Source organism: Balaenoptera acutorostrata, chromosome 12 (assembly GCF_949987535.1).
Source record: "Balaenoptera acutorostrata chromosome 12, mBalAcu1.1, whole genome shotgun sequence".
NCBI lineage: Eukaryota > Metazoa > Chordata > Mammalia > Artiodactyla > Balaenopteridae > Balaenoptera > Balaenoptera acutorostrata.
The window spans coordinates 48,717,757-48,742,215 of NC_080075.1; the positions used below are offsets into that span (position 1 = coordinate 48,717,757).

The 24,459-nt window shown below is 35.7% G+C and overlaps 2 protein-coding genes across 7 annotated transcripts in view; one reads left to right on the forward strand and one right to left on the reverse strand.

The window, feature by feature from the left end:
• The window catches only part of ASB3 (ankyrin repeat and SOCS box containing 3), a 92,389-nt gene that overhangs the window by 2,001 nt on the left and 65,929 nt on the right, over nt 1-24,459 (forward strand). The window contains exon 1 of one of the 3 annotated variants that reach the window (XM_057558624.1): nt 19,972-20,056. The exons of the other annotated variants lie outside the window; for them this stretch is intronic. The gene's annotated coding sequence lies outside the window, so the exon portion shown is untranslated. Of the gene's footprint in view, nt 1-19,971; nt 20,057-24,459 lie in introns of those variants that run through there. 3 annotated transcript variants of the gene reach the window in all.
• CHAC2 (ChaC glutathione specific gamma-glutamylcyclotransferase 2) lies at nt 12,164-19,666 on the reverse strand. Of its 4 annotated transcripts, none has more exons than XM_007190027.2 (3): nt 19,421-19,666; nt 14,609-14,644; nt 12,164-13,024 (listed from the first exon to the last, which is right to left on the reverse strand). In XM_007190027.2, exons 1-3 carry the CDS (start codon nt 19,553-19,555, stop codon nt 12,629-12,631), a joined length of 567 nt encoding a protein of 188 aa, XP_007190089.1. In that variant the 5' UTR covers nt 19,556-19,666; the 3' UTR covers nt 12,164-12,628. The 4 variants fall into 4 exon arrangements, with proteins under 4 accessions (XP_007190089.1, XP_057414609.1, XP_007190090.1 ...); XM_057558626.1 differs by having other exon boundaries at nt 14,604-14,644; nt 19,421-19,467; XM_007190028.2 differs by lacking the exon at nt 14,609-14,644.

Consider the following 24,459-nt stretch of genomic DNA (forward strand, 5'->3'; position numbering starts at 1 on the left):
CATGGTGAAGAGGAAGCCACACAGCAATTTCCAGCAGGAAAAGCTTGGTGTGTTGGAGGGACAGAAAGAAGGCTAATGTTGCTGGAGTATAAGAGCAAAGTGGTAGGAGATGGCCAGCTGGACACAGATCTCTAAGTAGGAGAGTAATGTGGCCTGATGTACATTCGTGAAGATCATTATGGTTGCCGTGTGGAAAATTGATTATAAAGAATGTTATTGGCTGAATTGTGTTCCCCAAAAGGATATGCTGAAGTCCTAACCCCTGGAACCTGTGAGTGTGAACTTATTTGGAAATAGGGTCTTTGCAGATGGAAAGTTACGATAAGGTCATTGAACTCAGGTGGGCCCTAATACAATGACTAGTGTCTTTATAAGAAGAGGGAAACTTGGACACAGACAGACAGAGAGAATGCTACGTGAGGATGGAGGCAGAGATTGGACTGATGTGTCTACAAACCAAGGAACGCTAAAGTTTGCCAGCAACCACCAGAAGTTAGCAAGAGGTAAGGACAAATCCTCCCATAGAGGTTTCATAGAGATCGTGGCTCTGCTGACACCTTGATTTCAGACTTCTAACCCCCAGACCTGGGACTTTCCTGGTGGCACAGTGGTTAAGAATCTGCCTGCCAATGCAGGGGACATGGATTCGAGCCTGGGTCTCGGAAGATGCCACATGCCGTGGAGCAACTAAGCCCTCAGCATGTGGGCTTAGTTGTATGGCAGCCCTAGGAAACTAATGTAGGGGACAAGTATGGCAACAGGGAGACCAGTTAGGAAGCTGGTAGCAGCAGAGATGGGGAGAAGTGGCCTAATTTGGATATATTTTTCAGCTACAGCATCTTGAATTTGCTGGTGGATTAGATGTGACATGTTCTTACAGAGATGAATTAATGATGATGTCTAGATATGTTTTATGAGGAACTGATGGTGCAGTTTACTGAAAGAGGGAAGAAAAGAATGTGGACTGATGGGAACCATGTGTTTTTGTTTGTTTTACTTTTTATTTTGAAGTGATTTCAAACTTATATAATAGTTGAAAGAATCAAACCTAGATTTCCCCAGTTGTTAACATCTTACATATGTGGTTTGATTACAGTAATAGTAATTTCTGAATCAAGGGTTCTGTTTTGGACATGTTAAGTTTTATTATTTTTAAAAATTTTTATTGGAGTATAGTTGATTTACTGGACATGTTAAGTTGTAGATATCAGTTAGACATCCAACTGGAGCTAACACATTGGTTAAATAAACCTGAAGCTCAGGTGAGGAGGTCAGAGCTGGAGTTATAAATTTTGGTGTTATAAGCATATAGATATACTGAAAGCCATGGTTCTGGCTGACATCATTTAGGGAAAAAATGAGGATAACAAAGGGAAGATGAGTCATTGCAACATTAGATACTGAACAGCATTGAAGAATTAACAAAATGGACTGGGGAGGTGTGCCCAGTAAAGCAGAAAGAAAATCAGAAAACTGAGATATCAAGGAAGTCAAGAGAAAGACGTGTACCATGGGAATGACCAGCTAGCTGAGTCAAGTAAATGCTGCTGAGGAGTTGTGGAAGATGAGGATAAGCAGGTAACCACTGGATTTGACAGCATGGAGGAGGAGCAGAGGGGAAGAAAGGCTTGATTGGATTGAAGTGGAGGCTTGTTTATGTGTTTGTTAAATTAAAAACATTATGTTTTTGCATTTCAGCAGAGTATACACCAGTTTCTCAAAACCTTGGCAATGTTGATATGTTGGGCCAGGAAAATCCTTTGTTGTGAGGGGCTATCTTGTGCGTCGTATAATGTTTAGTAGCATACCTGGCTTGTGTCCACTAGATGCTAGTAGCAACCCCGCCCTCCTCCCTCCCCCCAGCCAAGTTGTGACAACCAAAAATGTCTGCACACGTTGCCAAATGTCCCTTGGCAGGCAAAATGGCCCATGGTTGAGAATCACTGGTTTAGACTTTTAAATGAGAGGCTTGAATATTAATGGTAAAGTTTTAGGCATTAGCTCACTGAGTGGGAAGATATTTAGAGGCAAGCAGGGGACCTTTCTAGCACTCTAAAAATTTTGCAGTGTAGTGAACACCTACTTTGCCTATAATGCCTGTTTGCGTTGTATCTTTGATGATTCCATAAGGCACTTAATCTTACATCACACTGATGTCATCATTATGCAGTTATCATCATAGAGAATTTTGAATGTAAATATGTAGAAGATTGTCCTGAATCTGTATTAACCCCATCATTGCCTAGAAATTATTTTGAAAAAGTAGTCAATTACTTCATTTAATAGTCTCTTGATTTTTTCTCATGTAAATATGGTACAGAATACACAATCTTAAATTTTATTTTAAATGTCTGCTTCATGGATTCCAGAAAAATTCCCCTTTATTTGGCAAAACTACCCTTTTCTGCACACAAGGGAGTTAGTCTTAATGTGGCAGTTTTCAATTAGCTGCAGAACTACAGATCTGGGGAGAGATCAAGAAAGTTGTGCAGTTATTCATCTAATAAATGTGGTTTGGAAGCACCGTCCAAAGTACTAAGGGTGCTATAAAAATGACTTAGATATTTAAAAAAATGGCTTAGATATAGATCAAGTCCACCAAAATATTACCACCTAGGAAGGGAGATAGGACTTGTAAATAAGTAATTATATTAAAAGTGAGAAGTGTTGTTAGAGAAATACTGTGCAGATAAAGTATTGCAGACATTCAAAGGAGGGGGTGATTACCTCTAGCAAGCGATGAGAAGAAGGAAGCATGGAAACCAATAAAATAGTCTTGGCATTTGTATAGGACCTTAATGGATGGTAGGAATTGGATTTACAGAGCTGGGAGAGGCCTATACTAAGTGGATGAAAGAGCATGAACCCAAGACATAGAGAGCAAAAATAATTTGGTTTGAGTATAGAAAGAGGGCTTGGGAGTGACATAAGGAATTTAATATGTGACAAGGGTGTCATTTCACTTTTGTGGGAAAAGGATGTTTTAATCAATAAATGCTGATAGTGCAATTTGCTATTCATCTATAGGAAAACCAACTAGATCACCTTATCATAAATTACATAAAAAGTAAATTGTGAGAATTCCCTGGCGGTCCAGTGGTTAGGACTCCACGCTTTCACTGCTGAGGACCCGTGTTCGATCCCTGGTCGGGGAACATAAGCCAGGCAGCGCTGCCAAAAAAAAAAAAGTAAATTGTAAATGAGTTAAAGATATTTCCATATGAAGCAATTAGGAGAATATTCATATAATTGCAGTAGGGATGGTATTTTTTAGTAAGAAAGGAAATCCAGATACTGTAAAAGGAAAGATAGACCTGCTATAATAAACTTTTTAAAATTAGTAATTTTTAAAGTTAAAAATTATTAAAGTTAAAAATATGCAAACCTTTTGGCCTAGTGATTTTACTTTTTGGACTTTCTCCTTTAAATACAAAAGCCCTGACACATAAGGATGTATGTATAAAGATAATTCATTGTGGCATTAGCTGTAATGGCAAAAAAACCCCCTGGATATCTGATTTTCTAATAATAAGGCAGTGGCTGAATAAGTATATACAAACTCTGTACAACTGAATAGTGAGGTGGTTAGGAGCAGAGGCTCAAGAGTTAGGCTAGTGAGATTCTGATCCTACCTACTACATGTGTGACCTTGGGCACGTTACTTAACCTCTTTAGAGCTCAGTTTTCTTACCTTTAAAATGGAGAAAATAACAAATGTGAGATGTAAGAACTATTATGAAGATTGAGATTTATTATGTATTTTATTCATTTAATAGATGTGTCCAGGCACTATTTTAAACGCTTTATAGATATAAATTTATATAATTGATTTATTCCTTGTAATAACCTCAGAAGTTAGATTTTATTGTTTCCTCATTTTACTGATTAGGAAACTGAAACACAAGAGAGGTTAATATGTTCTCATATAATTCACACACAGGTATAAAATTGTATATCTGTGCCATGTTATAAAATATGGCTGAATAAAACTAAATTTTTTTTTCCAGTTGAAATTTTTCTGAGACAGAAATGAGAACCAACCACTTGGGCTTTGAGTTAAAAGTTATCCCACATCTCTATAATACTTTCTCATTTAGAGATATAAAGGACAAAACCGATAAAAATAAAGACATTTGTTCAAATTAACAGCTGGTGTGCAATCTGAGGTTGTTTAACACTAATTACTCCAGAGGCTGCCTAAGATAGTAATTGCCCTTTTCTGTTAATTTCCAATATTGATCTTTTTTCCCCTCCAATCACTCCTTTAAATATAATTTACTCTGTGGTAACAAGAAGACTTAAGAGGACTGGGATACACATTTTGGGAAAAATAAATGAAGAGAAAAGTTTGGCCTTCAGAGATTTTTGGTTAAAATACATCACGTACACAGGTGACAGAATGCCAGCAAATATCCAGGTGCAAATGTCAATATTGTACGTACTCATTTCTTAGGTACAAGGAAAAAGAAAGGAGATTGGAAATTTGATTTCAAATCAAGCTAGAATGTTTCTTTTTTTAATCCCATACTTTATATTTTTGTTTATGGTTTTTCCTAAGGATTTTCTGTTAAGAATTTTCTATGAGTTTTTAAAACTTCATGTGTACAACACCTATATATAACAATACATGTGTAGTATTCTTGTCAGGCCTGGGTATAAGAAAATTACCAAACAAATAAAAAATGTGGCTCATTCTACAAGACAACTGGCCTGAACCTTGAAAAAAATCAATGACTAGGAATAAAAAGATTCCTCTATAACCAAAGATGTATACTACTATCACATCTTAGAAAAATAACAATGATTTCAACTTTCACCATTTTTTTTTAATAAATTTATTTTATTTATTTATTTATTTTTGGCTGCGTTGGGTCCTCGTTGCTGCGCGTGGGCTTCCCCCAGTTGCGGCAAGCAGGGGCCACTCTTCGAAGCAGCGCGCGGGCTTCTCACTGCGGTGGCCTCTCCTGCTGTGGAGTACGGGCTCCAGGCACGCGGGCCTCAGCAGCTGTGGCATGCGGGCTCAGCAGCCGTGGCTCGCGGGCTGTAGAGCGCAGGCTCAATACCTGTGGCACACGAGCCCAGTTGATCCGCGGCATGTGGGATCCTCCGGGACCAGGGCTCGAACCCACGTCCCCCGCATTGGCAGGCAGACTCCCAGCCACCGCACCACCAGGGAAGTCCCAACTTTCACCATTTATTGGCCTTTTTTTCCCCCATTCAGGATCCAATCAGGGGTCATGCCTTGCATTTAATTGTTGTCATAAAGGCTGTTTTATTTTTAAAAAAAAGTTTATTGGTGTATAGTTGATTTACAATGTTGTGTTAGTTTCAGGTGTACAGCAAAATGAATCATTTATGCATATATCCACTCTTTTTCAGATTCTTTTCCCATGTAGGCCATTACGGAGTATTGAGTAGAGTTCCCTGTGCTGTACAGTAGGTCCTTATTAGTTTTCTATTTTATATATAGTATATATATGTCAATCCCAATTTAAAGTCTGTTTTGAACTATAGCAGTTCCCCTCTGCCATTGATTTTAGGGCTCACTATTTTTTTTTGTACTACTAACAAAGAAAATAACCACTACCAATTAAATTTATGACATGCCATCTAGTGTAAGGCTCATCTCAATTTCAGAAGTCTTAAAATGAAATAAATATATTAATAAAATATGGCAACTTGCCCAAGGTCATAACACTGGTAAGCAGTGGAACTGGATATCAAACCCGAACAGTCTTGCTCCTGAATCCATTCTTTTGGCCACTTCTCAGTGTTGCCATTTTGTAATCAATGAGTTATTGCATGTAAGGCTTTTTCAGCATAGTGCCTTAATTACATATTAAATATGTAATATGTGTTAGCTTTTATTATCATTTTCACTGCTTCTGCAGTTGGCTACTACTATATGTTTATAACATCTACGTTCTGTGACTTTATTCAGTCTTCCTGTGCTTTGTTTATAGGTTGATTCTCAAGCATTGAAAACCTATAAACTTTACAATATTGTAATTATGCAAGTACAATTCAGTATAAAATCAAGAGGTGTGATTGGAACTGCAGAGAAAGAAATGTAATTGTATTAATCCTCTGCCACTTAAAGTGTCCTTTTAGCTCCCTAAAATTAGTACTATATTTGCTAAAATGAATCCATTTTGTTCTTGAAGATATATTTTGAGCTCTCAAACACTTTGTTCTGATTTACACTAGTTGCTTTCCAAGTCTGTTGCATATCTATCTATCTATATTGGGTCTATCCATCTATCTTTATTTTTTTGGGGTAACTCTCCTGGGTTAAATCTACTGTTTTATGTTATTCTGTGTCCTCCTTATCTCACATTTCCCTCTCAGCTTATTGGGGTATAGCTAATTACAAGTAATTTTTTGGGGAAAAGATATAAAGCAGGTAATTTAATTTTCACAGACCTATATGCAAATGTATTTATCTTGCCTTCTCAGTTAATAGTTTGGGAATAGAATGCATAGTTCAATCATTTTGTTTTGCTTGAAACTTTGAAGACATCATTCCTTTGCCTTTTACCATCTAGTATATCTGACGAGAATACTAAAGCCAGTCTAATTCTGCTTCTTTTTTGCAAGTAATATACTTTTTCCTCTGGAATGTTTTATTAGACTCTTTTTCTTTATCATTAGTTTTATCATATTTTATGAGAGTATTTCTTTCTAGATGTGGATCTTTTTTCATTTTTCCTTCATTGCACTCCATGAGTCCTATTTGTTCACTTCTTCAATTTTGTTCTCCTTCATTTTCTCTGTTCTATTCAGAATACCATTTAGATAGATTCTTCCAAACAGAGAAAAAAAAGACAAAAAGAAAAAGAATTAGGTAATATGGAAGATCAATTCAAGAGATCTATTTCCTTTGACTATCAGTTCTCCTTTTTGAATGTGTTTTGTCAGTGTTTCTTTTTTTTCCTGTTTCCATAGTTTCCAGTTGCTCATTTTTAATAGATGCAATGTCTTCATGAATTTCTTTGAGGATAGCACTTACAAACTTTAAACATTTATAAGTTTAAAAGCTCTGCTTACTTAAGGTGAGTTGATTATTTTCACCCTTTTGTGCTTTTGCTTTTCCTCAAAAATTAAAAACAAACAAACAAAGGATTCTTGAACTCTTTGTAAGTGAGCAGGGTATCAACTGTGTGCCTCACTTTAGAATCCATGGGTGAAATGCAGGAAAAAGCTGCCTCTTCCTCTTCTCCCTCCACCCTGTGCCCAAGTAAGGAAGGCTTTGTTGTGGAGCGTGAAGATGTTCTAATGCTTTCAGGGTAGATTGTTGAATTAAAAAAAAAAAAAAAGTTGTGGTTTTAGCTGGAAACCAGCATTGTTGCTGCTAGACATTCTGTGTATAAAGGAGTGAGATAAAAGGTTTGGCTTGGCTATCTAATATACATATTATAAGAATCCTGATTTTTGTCCTACAACCCCCTTCTGCTGTATCTAGGTTTGGTATTTCTTCAGACTGCTGGCAGGAATGGCTTCTGCATGGCTGCAGCTTTATTGTGTGTACACATGCATATAGGTGCACCTGCATGTTTGTTCTAGACTGTGGTTTTCTCTGCACTGGCTTAATCCTCAATATAATCCCATCTGCTCTCCTGCCAGAATGCATGAATGCACTTCAGTGGGATTTTGCTAGGAAGTGGAAGAAAATGCATATGCTTAGTTTGTCTTACACAAAGTAGGTAATTGATAGGTATATGTTGAATAAATCAATCAATGTTGTTGAGAATATTGGGCAAAACATACATCTGTTTAAATTTTTTAAAATTATGACTTTAGAATATGGGTAATTAAATGAATCTTTTAAAAAAATTCTTTTAACTTTATCCTGTTTCACGAAAGAATCTTATTGGGGTTAAAACTTACCAGTGGAGGTACAAAATGAAAAGCCTGCCATCTCTCACTGGTTTTTTTTTTCCCCCAAAATTAAAGGCCTTAATTCCATTTTGTTCCTTTTTAGTGCTTAGCACAGTGCCTGGCATGTTGTAAGTATTCAATGATAGTTATTATTAATGTTTGTTTAAGTTAAACTCTTTTTGTCTCTCATTGGGGAATAATATGTGTAAAGTACTTGGAATAGATTTTGGCATTTATAGTAAGTGCTCCATAAGTGTTAACTACTATTCTTTGATACATGAGCAACAATTTATTTTTTTCTGTGAAGCTTTCTCTGATCTTATTAGTTTGAATTAACAATTTGCTTGTCTCTATTCTGGTTGTATTTTATGTCCCAGCCTTTCTGGTAAGTAACATTGATTTGCTGGCTTGTGTGTCTCTCCACCAAATGTGGTTCTTGATAGCTGGGAGCTATCTTTTTTATCTTAGTAGTCTTGCTGCATAGTGATTGCTTGCCACCTATCATTAGTCCCTCTTTTTTGCTAGGTCTTAATGGTTGAGGAGGATGGTGTGACTGGAACATGGGGGGTGTGCATTAGTGGGAAGTGAAATGTGACAAATATGCTGACACCAGATTGTATGTAGCTGAATACCAGATTAAAGAATTTGAACTTCATTTTGTATGCCCTGGGAGGCATTTTGATTACTGACTAGATTAGTTTCATATCTTAGAAAGATAATTCTGAGTACAGAGAAGAGAATGTGCTGGAAAGAAGAAATAAGATTGGAGGCAAAGAGGTGTAAGAAACTCTTGCTCTTGCTGTATTATAAGGTTCTTATTTTAGTTGAGAAACCTTGCAGCTCATACTTGAAGGATAGGTCTTACCAACACGTAACCTTTTAAGTCATATCACAGATAGGCTTCAGGGCTTCCCTGCTCACTTTGCTTTGAGTTATATAAAATTATATAAAATTTTTAATAAAATGCTAAAATTTATTATAAACAAGGAACACAACTACATTTTGTAAAAATTGTGAAAATATTTTCTGCAAAAGCCTGTGAATTGGTGATATTTTAAACTTGTTTGTTGTATTTTCTGTTCTGTACATTGTTCAACATTTAATGTGTATCATGTACAGGGAAGTAATGTGGGACAAAATTTTTCTTTGGGAAAGGAGATGAATTATGTTTTTAATACACTTAAGTTTCAGGTGTTTATATAGCTCAACTGGAGGTACCTTGCATATAAGACGTATAGATTTGTAAAGAGTTTGAGGAAGTAGGCTAGAGATTGGTAGTTTTCTAAATAAAGATGGTAATTGAAGCCTAGGATTCGATGAGTTTGTGCATCTGATAAACAGTAGTCAAAGATGTAAATAGAAATGCAATGAAATGTTCTGCTTTTTTGGCCTTAGTGATATGGTCACTAGTGTCTGATGCATCAGAGTTGTAAAGAAGGATGAAGGACCGAGATCTTTGGGTTGAATCAGAAAGGGGTCATTGGAGACCTGAGACTACACTGATTGGGTGGAGTACAGCAGAGTAAAGTTAGATTGGAGGGACACTGAAATGATTTGATAAGGAAATAGAACACTGTAGTTTAAAAATTCCTGCAAAGGAAAGGAAAGCTAGAAGAGTGAAAGAAATTGTAGGGTTAAGTGGTGGTTTTTCCAGATGTATGTGCGTTGGCTAACCATTTATAAAGACAGGGAGGTTCAGTACAGTTAAATAAAACTACCCAGAAATTGGTACTGAACTATATAATTTTTTACAAAGGTAAAATGAACCTTAAGAAGAATTAAACAACCCTGAAATTCAGTAAAGCTGATTTTCATCATATAAATTTGACATTTAGAAGAATAATTTTAGTACTTTTTCAGGAGTTCAAATTCTTTGAAGAGTAGCCACAGGATTAAAAAATCATTTGCTAATCGTTGACTTTTTAATGTGTGCTTAGGGTGAGTTTATTTTAAAGTTTTAGAAATTCATAAAAATAGATCGTTAAGAGCTGAATAAATTCATAGAAAATATAGTCACAGTATTTTTGTTGAAAAAGATAGGCATAATTGGAATACCCTATTTGTTATGTAGATTTTGACGTGATATGATGAGAGGGAATTTTAAGCACATTTATCATATAACTGACTTAGAATCAGGGATGTAAATTATAGGAAGATGATGCTTACATTGATATTCACAACTGTTCCAAAGTTATAATTTAAAAAAGATATGTTTTTATGGAAAAGAGAAATCTAATATAATAGAATAAAATGTTGACTATAAAATGATTTAGAATCAGTCTTGAAGGAATAGATCACCTTCATGCTTTCAGATATTCAGAGTTGATATCACAGCAACCTTTGTTTCCCTAAGTGATAACTTTTTATGTATGCAGGTGGTATCTAGACTGTGCTTACAGTTCTTGGTAGACTGAAGAGTGAATGTGTTATTTGTGTGGGAGTGGGGAAAGGAAATATAATAGTGGCCTGGAGTAGGAGTAGAAAGACCTACTTTAAAAAATCTACTGCATTAGAGATTTACATTCAAAGTTTCTTTTCTCTATGTAGGGTTTACACTCATACTTTTCTTGAATTCCTAAAACTGAACACCTAATAAGATTTATTCTCTGAGGAATGAGAGTCTGAGTTATGTGTGTATGATGAGGGCAGAAAGAGAGAGACTGTTTTGAAAGTGAGGTCCAAGGGCTATAAAGAGACTTGCAGTTTTGCTTACAAAAATAAGTTATGCTCTAGATAGCTTAGTACCTTTATGATTCTTACTAGCTTGTGGGCTCCAAACCCTAGCTTCTCTCTAATTCAGTATTGTTTATCTTCTCCATTTTAGTCAAGTTTCTCTCCATCCCAGTGAAAATGAAGGTCCCTGTCCCTGGGCTCTTTGGATCATGGCTTCCCTATAAATGTTGATGGTATACCACATGTGTATTTTCTAGTTAACTTCTAACTGAGAGTCTAGAAAGACACATAAATGAGGAACCCGGAGTAATCCCTCTCCCTTGATATTTCATAACATAATTATATATTATATGGTAGAAGAGTCACTAAGGCTGGATCTCTGAATACACCTATGTGATTCTGAGCTATGGCATGTGAATCTTGTATAGGCTCATTATATTCGTGGAAATCTGTATGCATCTATCAAAATTAACATCTCTATGTAACAAGTCACGTACTATGTCATTACACAAAAAGTTAAATCTTGTTTACCTCTTGAAAAAGAGATGTAGGTTAGTAAAGACAGTTAAATTCAAGTGGATTTTTAAATATATTGTAGAAAGATCTTGTGCTTTAGCAGAGACATGGACTTCTGCTGCTTACTAGATGTGTAATTGTGTGCAAGTTACTATGGAAACATGCTCAGAGGATGATTCTGTATGTATAGTGCCTAGTACATCCTTATGAGGTATTCATTAATGAATGTTAGTATTCTTCCTGTTGTACAGGACAAGTGAAATGCCTTCTAGAAAACTAATATTGAAAATTTTGGAAAATATTTAAAATAGTTATGTAGCTGAGTAAATTATCAAGTAATGTGTTAACAGATTTTAAAACACCTGAAAAGGACTACTGTTCCTACTATGTAGGACAGCTTTATTTTATTTTACATGAAAAACTTCTGTACTAATTATTAGTTTCACATTAGACTTAATGTGATACTGAAATTCTTTTCATGTTGACTATATATCAGAGAGACTATATGTCCTGTTGAGAAGGATATCACCTATAATAAGAAATAATCTGATTAGTTTGAATCAAAGTTACTTTTACATGAGTTAATAATGCACATATATGTTTCCTACTTGAGTAGCATCATCAGCACTATTTAGTGGATACCTTTAGGTGACAAGGTGTAAGAAGGAAAAAAAAAGCTGTGTAGCAAATTATCAGGTAATGCCACTTCTTACTTTAAAAAATTACAATTCTAAACATTTCAAACAGCAAACTTTCATTATATGTTTCTGTTAATTTGTAATATCAGATAGCCCATCTTTGTTTTTTTTAAGTTTCAGTATAAGATTAATACAAAGTGAGTGACAGACTAGACTACATTGTTAGTAGACATGATTTGTATAATTTGTGCTTTTCTAGCTGAAAGGGTTTTTTCCATGTGGTAAAATACATTTATTCAAAAATGGAGAGGTATAGTACATTATAATTCCAAGGAAATTTTTATATTAAAATGCTATTTTTTGGCTTAAATTGGAAAGGATTTCATTTAATACCTAAATAAGGAGATTCACATTCAAGGCCCAAATCTTGTCTATATTACCAAACGTTTTAAATTACATGTTATTTTAAGCTTATTTATTTTAAACCATGATTACAGAGTTGATGTATGGGAATATATTGAAGGTATAACCTTATTATATTTACTGGTCTTTTGGTTTAATTCTCTACAACTTCAAAATAGTACTGTGATATGAAATAACAGAATTATATTTATTCAGATAAAAACAAGTTCTGAACTGAGTCCTTCATTGTATTTTTCTAAAGAACTCACTTCTCATGAGCAAGTATTTAATATCACATAGCTTGAAAATTATTATATTATTGAAACAAATTTTTTCTTTAACTATACCCCAATATCTTGAATATGTATGTGTTTCAGGCCACTTGCAATTAAACTATAAATTTAGATGATATCTTGACTACAACATTAAACACAACTAAGATTTTCAAGTAAACACATTTACAAATCATGATGCCATTGTGCTGTTCTCTGAAGACTAAAAGCTCTGCTTGTTTGGAAAAGTCAGTTAGGTCTTTTTAAGCAATTGAAGTTCTGTTTTCCTTCTAAACGTTCCTTTACTAATTTTTCCAAAGAGAAAAGATGCTCATCTGCATCTTCTGGCACAAGGCTTCTAACAGAATTTGCAAGTTCAAAAAGATATTCTGTATTTTTTCCACTTGGACCAGCTGCATTAAAAATTTGTTCAGCAATGTCTTCCAGAGGTGCAGGACCAAGATAATTAGGATTATCACATGTTCCAATATATAGCAACACAGTGAATGGTTCTGTTGTGGAATCTTTTGGATAAAAAATGACTGTTGTGGTCCTGTAGCCTCCTTTCTCTCTGAAGTCAAGGTATGCTTTTACTTCTTCTTCCTTTCCTACTGGCAGTCTGTAAGCAACACCCCATACACAACCCTGTTGAAAAATGAAAAGAATATATTATTTAGTTTTTACAAGGCTAAAATAGGTGAAGATATATTATGATGTAAGAAAATATCTTGTATATTCTTAGAAATCAGTGCAGTTTTGCTTCACTTAATGTGCACTGAACAGGTATATACTAAACAGTAAAGGAAATCAGCATTTTACATTCTTCAATCTGAATAAATGATTTCCTTGTATACCAGGATATTTATCTTTGTTTAAATTTTTCAAATTATGTCTTTTAACTAATGGGACTGAAATTAAAATACCAGGTCTTCATTTAGTCATTAAATATAGTTCTAAAGCTTTAAATCCATTAACATTTCACTGATGGTATAGGGGCAATAGTTTCCAAACTGCTTCAGGGAGTGTTGTAGCCACCCTGAAGCCTACTTCAGGGCTGTCTGGATATGTGTTGGTGTGCTGGCTGGGAGGGGTTTGACCCCCAACCCCCTTCAGCTGGAGTTGAGCATCACTTATATATTAGGTGTCCCCTTATTTGCAGAAAGTGTTCTGTATTTTAAAAGCTCTGTAATAAAGTAGTCAACTATAAAGGCAATAGGTTCATTTATTTGTTCATTTCTTCACTGCCTAAACTTTCAAATATCCTTTGTAAATTACTCCATCCAGAATACTAAATGGCAACCTCTTTGTCAAGAGAGCCCATGAACAGTGTCAGTAAAAGCAGTGTACTTCAGCTGCAAAGATTCTTTGTAGTATTAATAAAACATCTGTGATATAAGCAAGATTTATAGTTTGTAACACAGATTTTCTAGTTTCTTGACAACCTTTAATTATTAACTTGATTATTAAACTTTAGGTTGCTAAGCATTTTGAATAAATTAACATTCTACAGAAACAAAGTGGTTTTATTAACTCTAATTAGGAGTTTTACTTACCAGTTTGAAGCCATTTTTATAGATGCTTTTCCATAATGTAAGTTATGAAAGTGTTTCATAATTTCACCATTCATCTGCTGTTGCTAGCTGCTTGATTTTATATATCAAAGTCCTTTCTAAAGTTAAATATTTAACTTCATAATATAAAATTTGGATCTCAGTAAAATGATTGAAAATATTTAAGAAACAGACAACTACCAGGTAAATAAAAGTTTTCTAGTGCTCTAAACTTTTTAAAAAACCTCTTGTGCTCTTGATAAAATTAGGCAGTAAAGAAAGTGATAGTTCATGACTGGGATTTTTGCTGAAATATTAGAATACTAGCAAATGTGAGGAAAGCTTTAGGGTTTCGTTTGATTCTTAGTGGTAGTCTGTCTGAGGGCGGGCTCCATTAATTTCAAAGGAGACCACAAAATTCTCAGTCAATAAACTCATCGAGAAAGGAAAAATGAGACTATATGCCATTGGTTTTTTTGTTGTCTACCCTGAATTCTGTATCCCAACTTTTCCCAACAGATGAAAAGAAATACGACAAATACGGAGAGGAATTCTAGACACAGTGTAGTTCAAATTGTCTGTGATGACTGCTAATAAAATTTCATTGATTATTAAAACTGAGAAACATCTTAACATTTTATGATTAAAGACTATACAAAAAAGAATAATTATACCATACCGCAGGATCTTCAACAAGAGTCACAACTCTTCCAGGCTGTTTTAAAAAAAGTAAAAAAAAAAAAAATTTTTTTTTCCCGAATTAAAGTTCAATAACTGAGCATTAGCAACTTACTGTTGATGTGGAATATTTTAACTTTGTTTGCTCATAGTAAGCACTTTTTCAAAAGTACTTATTTTTTATGATAAATTTGAAAATGAATTAAGAGAGTCTACCTTATCCAAATTATCTTGGCCTTTCTAAAAGATTCTCTTTAATTTGTATATAATAGGTATATTACGTTCACTTAGAATGGATATATTAAAAAACACACACATGTGACTAAGGCTCATCTAAAATGAAAAGCAAAAGGAAGAAGCAATTATAAATAAATGTTCTGATCACTTTTTTCTCTTTAGGAAAAAAAGATTGCTATAGTTTCACTGAGGAATCCAGGGTGCTTTCCTATAGGGAAGTGGTTCTCAAACTTAAGTGTAGATCAGAATTACCTGGAGGTAGTTCCTGATTCTGTAGGTATAGAACAGTCTAAGAATTTGCATTTTTTTTTTTTTCAAATACAATTCCTACCTGGTGCCAAAGTCTGTGTCTACTGACATGTTATCATTAGTGAGAAAGTTGAGTTGTAAGCCACAATTTTACCTACTTGTATGCCTATTGTGTAGCACATAGTTAGCTTACATCATTCAGATACTTGTGTCATCCTTGTTGCTATTTCCTTTGTCCATTTGTATAGATAATTCGTAATCACGGAATGCATGGAATTTTGGATTATGTTTTTTATTTAATTATATTTTCCTGTTTGTCTCCTCATCCATTTCAATAGTTGCATAATATTCTACTGTCAATGAACTATAATTTAAACATTCTTGTATTGTTGGACATTTATATTTGACTTGTTTTCTATTTAAGATAATGCTAAAGTAAGGATACATATATTGGTGTGGGTCATGTAGCTATTGCCATGTTACCTTCAATATCAAAGTGAATATGAAGCTATTTATTGAATACCTATTCTGTGCTGTAGAGAAGATAAAACCTTGATTCCTGCTTTCAAGAGCTTATATTGTAATTCTGGAATATGAACTTAACATGTGAAATAGGTAGAGAATACTTAAGGGCTATGATGTATACTATTTATTAAGTGCAGTAAGAATTCTGAGTCTTGGGTGGTCAGAAAGAAAGACAAAATTCTGGCAAAAGGGCACTGTGACTCATGATTTATGAGTGAGGGTCTAGAAGCAGGATTACACCAGGCCAAGTGTCTGACTTTAGCAGAGGGTCCTCCATGTATGGAAGATGATTCAGAAACATAACTGGAGAAATAGGATAGAGTCAGATTTGAGATTGGAGTTGAAACTGGGGACAATGGAAAAGAAGAAGCCACTGAAATTTGGGAGAAATAGGAAATGAAGAGCTACTGTAGCACTTGAGTAGTAGGTGACTGGCATGATAAAAGAAGTGCTTTGGGAAGATGGGTGTGGTAAAGTATATAGTATGCACGTTCAAGTGCGAAGGAGGTAGACCGTGCGTAAGAAATGTTAGTGGTGGAGGGGACGAGTTCTGCACTCCACCTTTCCTTGCTTACCCTTTCACCAGACTAGTCACCAATTCTTGGTAGCTCTATCTTCTGATTATCTTCTGAATCTGGTTTCTCTTCATCCTTCAGTTGCCTCCTTAGGGATTTCGCTGCCTGCCTCCAGACTGTTCTCTACTTGGCCCTAGATTGACTTTCTGGTGCAAAAATTGGGCCACTCACTTCTGTGCTTTGAATTTTTCAGGGTTGTAATATTCTACAGGATAAAATAAAAATTCTTTTGCATGAGTTAACTACAAACCTCATTACTTACCACTTTTCCTCTCAAGCTGTAATGAATTATTTATAACTTTTACAGACATTCACATCTTTGGATATACCAGTTCCCAGTGTGGAATGCCTTTCCTTCTTTAGAATCCCTTGGATATCCTCCCACCACTCTCTCCATAAAGGCTTAGCTGCCCAGACGACTTTGCAGCAGCTCCTTCTAAACTCTCATTGCTCCTTTTATTCATTTCCCTTATAGCACTTATCAGGTATTGTTGTTGGCATAGGTGTCTCCCACTTAACATGTGAGTACTCAGTAGTAATTGTTGAGAGGAGGAGAGGTAGTGAAGTCCTGGATGTAGGTGGTGGCAATTGAAACAGAAAACAAAGAGCATATATAGGGAGTCATTAAGGGAAAATAGATTTGTCCCTGTGACTGCTTATGGATGAAACAGACATGGACTATTGGCACTACTGATATATTTACTCAGAAATATTTTCTAAAATTTAAGCTGTTTGTCCCTAAAATAAAATATATTATTGGGAAACAATGTAAATTTGTAAATGCACTTAAATGTTTTTTGGGGATATTGAAACTGAAGAGGGGGTCTTGGAAGCTGAATGGGATTGGAGTATGCTGTGAAATATGAGTCATGATGGGTGCTTTCATTGGTTAATGAGTAATGTTTCTGATCTACATCTAGAAAAGTGAGGGATTTAGTAAATATTCATGATTATCTCTTGTGTTAAAATGTTTTCTCTTTTTGAAATTGAAATATATTCTTTCTGATATGAAAATTTTTTCACATTTAAATAAATCCTTAATTTGATGAGAACTGGCCAGTTTTGTTAGAAATAAATGAGATGCTTAATTAAACAAATGAGATGCTTAATTAAACTTAGGAAGATACTAAAGTTAAATGAAGCTAAAAAGAAAGCATAATTTAGTAAAGGAAGTAAGTTTGGTATTTTTCCTACAAATGTCACATTGCAGTATGTGGAAATGAGTCCAACATTTGTTTAATAATATCACGTTTCATATGTAATGATCATATGCTCACTAGGAGCATATGTTGCTGTAAAAAACATAGTCCTATATAGCATTTACGTTATTCTAATTTGCTAGATATTTCTGTAGCCTTTTATATTCTTGTCAGACAGTTAATATTTATAAAAGGCTGGTGATCCATTATAATAAAAAATGTGAAGTAAGATAATGTTCTTTCCAGTTTTCTTAATAGAACATTATATTTAGAAAATGTTTAGTGCCTTAGGCTTTCCTTTAATATGCTAGGATGGATTCTTTAAATAAAAGTAGGTATCAAACTATTAGCCATTGCAGTTTTTTCCCCCAAATTTCCTGCCCTATATTTTAGTATATTTAAGTAAAAAGAGAGATATTGGCTTTTATAGCTACCTTCTTCTTTTTTAAAGACTCATGAACTGTTGTATTGGCATGACAATTTCTTACCATCAGTTTGTTTTGATAGTGTACATAACTCATGCTGTGTAACAAACATTTTGGTTGAGACTAGAGTAGTAAAATATGCTATATAACCGTGTTCGTAAGTAATTAATACTTGGTCATTGAAATTGAAGCCTGGGTTAAGGCATTCTTCTTCAGAATGGCAGTTTTAAGTGCTCATATCTGACAACTCAAAAGGCATTTTATTTAACTTAGTTCTTTAAAGTCTTAAATATTATTTTATAACACTCTTGGAGATACCTTGGCCATGAAGTTTCTGTTGGCCTGTAAATGTGCATTTGTGGTAAATCACTCCTCTGTTTTCAAGTCATCTGTCTACCTTAAAGCCAAGTTCTTAATTCACCAACTCTAGTTGAGGTAGAACAGCTTCTAACTTTTTGTGATTTTCATCCTATGTCTCATTGATGAGCAGGTGCAAACTACAGCCTTCCTCTCTTCCCTTTTCCATGATGCAAGACTACAGGTATTTCTTTGGAGTTAACCTCAATCTCTTGCTACATCTGATTTCTAGCATTTTAGATATTGTGCTTTTGAGCCAATATTAATTTCTTTTTTAAAAAAGTGGTAATCAAGCTCATATAACTCTGAGTATTTTAGAGAATATGTAAGCAATTAAACACTTTGTACTCTTCTAAAAGTTAGGAGGTTAACTATAGTAAGTGTTCAACTTATCCAAATTATCAGTTACTCAAAATTTAGTTTTCCTTATGGATTAGTTGTTTTGCAGCCAAAACGAGGCTGATTTGCATAAGCAGTGAGCTGTTACTCTCTCTCTTCACGTATATTAAGATAAATGTCTCTGCATAGCTGACTGAAAAATGGATCAAAGAACTTACATTTTGCATTTATAATTTAGAGGAGAACCACTGAGAAAAAAAAACATTAAAATAATGCTGGATATAGTATTGGTACTTTGCTATTTAGGTAACAAAGCGGGACTCACTTAACTTGGGAAGTACCGGACAACCAACGTGATCAAAGTAAGGTAATTTTGGAAACTAGTTCTTCTGTGACCTTAGATGTCATAAAATAAAACCTTTGTAAAGATACTAAAAAAACCCAGAAATAACATGCACGTTTAAACTCAAACCAGTCAAAGCCTGGCAGAATGTAGAAATGCCAATAAACTTAATTGCTAAAAAGCTGAATTTGCTAGTTGATTTTAGTATTTCAACTCCGTGGTGACAGGAAGGTTTATCTTCCCACCTTTTGGCGGGGGCAGTAGTTTCCAAGAGATGGGGTCCCCTCCCAGCACGTTAGCCTTGTGCGAGTTTACGCCCACGTTTCTTCCTCTTCAAGAACTACCTACCACCAGCATGTCAAGCGGCTTCGGAAAGACTGCCTTTGGTTTGACAGAGAGTCGGGGTCAGGTGGCCGAGAAAGGTGCACAGAGAGAGGTAGCAGCATTATAAACTATTCCATGAGTTTACTCGGCCGTTGGGGTGTAAGTCCCGCAGAGCTGGGCCAGGAGTTGGGGAGCAGTGCGCCGGGGTCAGTAAGTGTGGGGGACTGGTTGGCGCCTCACCTTGCCAGGAACCCCGCGGTGGTCGATGCTGCCCTGCCAGAAGCGCCTGCTGTAGCCTGAGATATATCCAACCACCTTGTCCTGATAGGGGAAGTCCACCTTCCAGATGAGGGACCCGTAACCAAAAACCCACATCCTTCCCTTGCTCTTCCTCCTTGGTGGCGGCGGCAGCAGCGGTAGCGGTGGCGGCTGTCCCCTTGGCGTGGTCTCTGAGCTGCAGGCAGGGACTACAGCTTTCCGGACGCAAGAAACCGGCTGCGCAGGCGCAAAGTCTGCACTCCCTGCTTGGGGACGCAAAGCACACTGGGACTTGCGGTTCGAAGAATGTTTTCCTACTCCAGCTCAGTCAACGTTATTATTATTATTATTTTGTTTGCTTAGGGTATGTGGAAGCATTGACTTCCTCTGAACTAAGCAATGGATTTTTCAGCAGCCTCTGTAAATCACCCTACCTTTCCTGAGGTGCGCGTAGTCAGAGGACTACAATACCCACAATCCTTTTATGGGATTTGTGGTTCTAAGATTGGAACAGTCTACTGTTTTTCGAATGCGGAGAGGAAGGACAAGAGAGAGGGTGGGAATCGTGGCTGGTGTGGTCTAGATACGGAGACGAGCTGTTTATTGGTACCGCAGTTGGTACGTAGAAAGACATTTTGTTATGGTTTGAAAACTGGATTTGCAGGGAGTGTAATCTGTATTTTTACATTAAAAAAAATCTTTCTACCTGTCGAATAGAAGCAGAAAGTTTACTACAGAAGTTTTGCGACTGTAGAAGAGCTACTGTTGAATATTATTTAAACAAAAATTGCTTGCATATTTAAATTTTCTGCGTGAAACGACCTTATTCATCTTTAGTATTCTCAGGAGTCACTCAGAAAAGAGTAGGCAAAGGTTTTTAGCTCGTGTATAGGCTTTGGAAACCATATATGAGACCTCCTGAAATTGTATACAAGATTTGGGATCTGTGTACATTTTCCTGGGGAGAAATTTAATAGCTTTCGTGAGTTTATCCAACAGGTCAAGTATCCTAAAAAATGTTTTGATCTGACGGTTAGAGCTACTGTTCCAAAATAGCTACTGTTCCAAAACAAACTGTTTAGGAAGCTCACTTGGACCATCAATGCAGTGTTTCTGTATGTGAAAGCAGAAGCCTTAACAAATGATTATTCTTTCTTGAGGATTTCTGTTTCATAGTCTTTAGCTTTATAAAAGAATGCTAGAACATCCAGGTTCAAGGAGTATTATTTATGCTCTTAAGAAATAAACAGGAAAATGTCACAAAGAAAAACTTAATTTAAGAATAATCAGGTCTGGGCTTCCCTAATTGCGCAGTGGTTAAGAATCCGCCTGCTAATGCAGGGAACACGGGTTCGAGCCCTGGTCCGGGAAGATACCACGTACTGCGGAGCAACTAAGCTCGTGAGTCACAACTACTGAGCCTGCGCTCTAAAGCCTGCGAGCCACAACTACTGAGCCCACGTGCCACAACTACTGAAGCCCGTGCGCCTAGAGCCCATGCTCCACAACAAGAGAAGCCACTGCTATGAGAAGCCCCGTGAACCTGCAATGAAGAGTAGTCCCCGCTCCCCGCAGCTGGAGAAAAGCCTGTGCACAGCAACGAAGACCCACGCAGCCAAAAATAAAATAAATAAATTTATGTATTAAAAAAAAGAATAACCAGGTCTTTTAACTTTTTCCAAGCTGTGGTTTCACATTGCCTGGAATGGTTAGTTCCCCCCCCAAATTTTTCGAAAAATTTCAAACATACAGAAAAGTTAGAAAAAAAGAATATGGTGACCATTTATATACTCTACACATGGGTCCAATAATTAACATTATGCCATAGTTGCTTTACTCTTTTTATATACTTTTAAATCTAAAACCTTTGAAATAAGCTGCATGTGCTGTGATTTCACTGCTAAATACTTCTAAGAATAAGGACCTTTTCCTGATAACCACAATGCCATTATCACATCTAAGAATACTAGCGATAATTACATCATCAAATATCTATTCCATGTTCAAATTTCCTTAATTGCCTGAAAATTGATTTTTGTAGCTGATATTTTGTTTACCAGTTCAGGTCTAGCTGAGGTTTATGTATCATACATATTTGTTATTACATTGTATGTATTTTGTTGTTTGACTCTGTACTCTCTTTTTTAGTCTAGAACATAGGGAGGTTTTATTAAGGGAGATCTTAACAGTTTATTCATGTTGACTAGTTGGTATTAAAGGTTGAAGAGAACGATCCTGCTATTATAGTACATTTCTTTTGGCTTCTCTTTCTCTTAAGCGCAAAGATATTATCCAGTTCTGTTAATTTTTTCAGATTATGGTGTATTAATCTGGATCTGTTAACATTATTTGTAACTGTGAGAAAACCCAGTAAAATTTAGAAGGGGATTCTTATCTGTTTTTACTTGAAGTTGTTTTTCATGTCTTTGGAATAGTATTCTTGTATGTGTGTTTGTGTGTGGTTTTCCTATGTAGAAAAAAAGTTTTCTTCTATTAGATGAATATGCTTATAAATAGACCTAAAATGCGGGATTTGTTCTTTTTTGTGAAATTTGGATGTAATTGCCTTGGCTAAAAGTGATATATTCAAAAATGTACAGCTTAGCATTCAAGATTCTCCGTAGTTTGGCTACCTCTGTAACCTCATTTTTCTACTATTCTTTTTTTACCTAATCCTCCTTCCAAAGTAAATTGTTTCCATTATTCACTGAACCTTACTCACCCTTGCTTGTTCATTTCCATAATTTTGGTTATATTTTTTCTTCTGCCCAAGAAATGCTCTTTTACATGTTATCTCATTGTCACAGCCTCCCTTATCTTTTAGGCACAGCTCATATCCCTCACCAAGTTGAAGTAGTTTTCCCCTTCTTTGACTACTCATGGCTCCTTATCTGTACTTCTCTTATGGCACTTTCTGCTATTTTGAATCACATATATTTATCATTTCTGTGAGACAGTACATAACTTGAGATAGAATCTGTGTCTATGTCATCTTTTTTTTTAAGACATCCAAAAAGTTTTTATTTATTTAACATCTTTATTAGAGTATAATTGCTTCACAATGGTGTGTTACTTTTTGCTTTATAACAAAGTGAATCAGCTATACATATACATACATCCCCATATCTCCTCCCCCTTGCGTCTCCCTCCCACCCTCCCTATCCCACCCCTCTAGGTGGTCACAAGGCACAAGCTGATCTCCCTGTGCTTTGCAGCTGCTTCCCACTAGCTAGCTGTTTTACATTTGGTAGTATATATAAGTCCATGCCACTCTCTCACTTCATCCCAGCTTACCCTTCCCCCTCCCCGTGTCCTGAAGTCCGTTCTCTGTGTGCATCTTTATTCCTGTCCTGCCCCTAGGTTCTTCGGAACCATTTTTTTTTTTTTAGGTTCCATATATATATATGTTAGCATATGGTATTTGTTTTTCTCTTTCTGACTTACTTCACTCTGTATGACAGATTTTAGGTCCATCCACTTCACTACAGATAACTCAATTTCGTTTCTTTTTATGGCTGAGTAACATTCCGTTGTATATATGTGCCACATCTTCTTTATCCATTCATCTGTCGATGGACACTTAGGTTGCTTCCATGTCCTGGCTATTGTACATAATGCTGCAATGAACATTGTGGTACATGACTCTTTTTGAATTATGGTTTTCTCAGGATATACGCCCAGTAGTGGGATTGCTGGGTCATATGGTAGTTCTATTTGTAGTTGTTTAAGGAACCTCCATACTGTTCTCCATAGTGGCTGTATCAATTTACATTCCCACCAACAGTGCAAGAGGGTTCCCTTTTCTCCACACCCTTTCCAGCATTTATTGTTTGTAGATTTTTTTGATGATGGTCATTCTGACCGGTGTGAGGTGATACCTCATTGTAGTTTTGATTTGCATTTCTCTAATGCTTAGTGATGTTGAGCATCCTTTCATGTGTTTGTTGGCAATCTGTATATCTTCTTTGGAGAAATGTCTATTTAGGTCTTCTGCCCATTTTTGGATTGGGTTGTTTGTTTTTTGGATATTGAGCTTCATGAGCTGCTTGTAAATTTTGGAGATTAATCCTTTGTCAGTTGCTTCATTTGCAAATATTTTTTCCCATTCTGAGGGTTGTCTTTTCGTCTTGTTTATGGTTTCCTTTGCTGTGCAAAAGCATGTAAGTTTCATTAGGTCCCATGTGTTTATTTTTGTTTTTATTTCTATAGGAGGTGGGTCAAAAAGGATCTTGCTTTTATGTCATAGTATTCTGTGATTTATGTCAAAGAGTGTTCTGCCTATGTTTTCCTCTAAGAGTTTTATAGTGTCTGGCCTTACATTTAGGTCTTTAATCCATTTTGAGTTTATTTTTGTGTATGGTGTTAGGGAGTATTCTGATTTCATTCTTTTACATGTAGCTGTCCAGTTTTCCCAGCACCACTTATTGAAGAGGCTGTCTTTTCTCCATTGTATATTCTTGACTCCTTTATCAAAAATAAGGTGACCATATATGCGTGGGTTTATCTCTGGGCTTTCTGTCCTGTTCCATTGATCTATATTTCTGTTTTTTTGCCAGTACCATACTGTCTTGATTACTATAGCTTTGTACTATAGTCTGAAGTCCGGGAACCTGATTCCTCCAGCTCCGTTTTTCTTTCTCAGGATTGCTTTGGCTATTCGGTGTCTTTTGTTTCCATACAAATTGTGAAATTTTTTGTTCTAGGTCTGTGAAAAATGCCATTGGTAGTTTGATAGGGATTGCATTGAATCTGTAGATTGCTTCGGGTTGTATAGCCATTTTCACAATGTTGATTCTTCCAGTCCAAGAACGTGGTATATCTCTCCATCTGTTGGTATCATCTTTAATTTCTTTCATCAGTGTTTTATAGTTTTCTGCATACAGGTCTTCTGTCTCTTTAGGTAGATTTATTCCTAGGTATTTTATTCTTTTTGTTGCAGTGGTAAATGGGAGTGTTTCCTTAATTTCTCTTTCAGATTTGTCATCATTAGTGTATAAGAATGCAAGAGATTTCTGTGCATT

Bases quoted from the DNA above. Each gene is read 5' to 3' on its own strand.
- CHAC2 (XM_007190027.2), bottom strand. From the start codon at position 19,555: ATGTGGGTTTTTGGTTACGGGTCCCTCATCTGGAAGGTGGACTTCCCC. The intron at 14,645-19,420 runs GTGAGGCGCCAA...TTTTTAAAACAG, and splicing joins ACCGCGGGGTTCCTGGCAAG to CCTGGAAGAGTTGTGACTCT. The intron at 13,025-14,608 runs GTATGGTATAAT...ATTTTTCAACAG, and splicing joins CTCTTGTTGAAGATCCTGCG to GGTTGTGTATGGGGTGTTGC.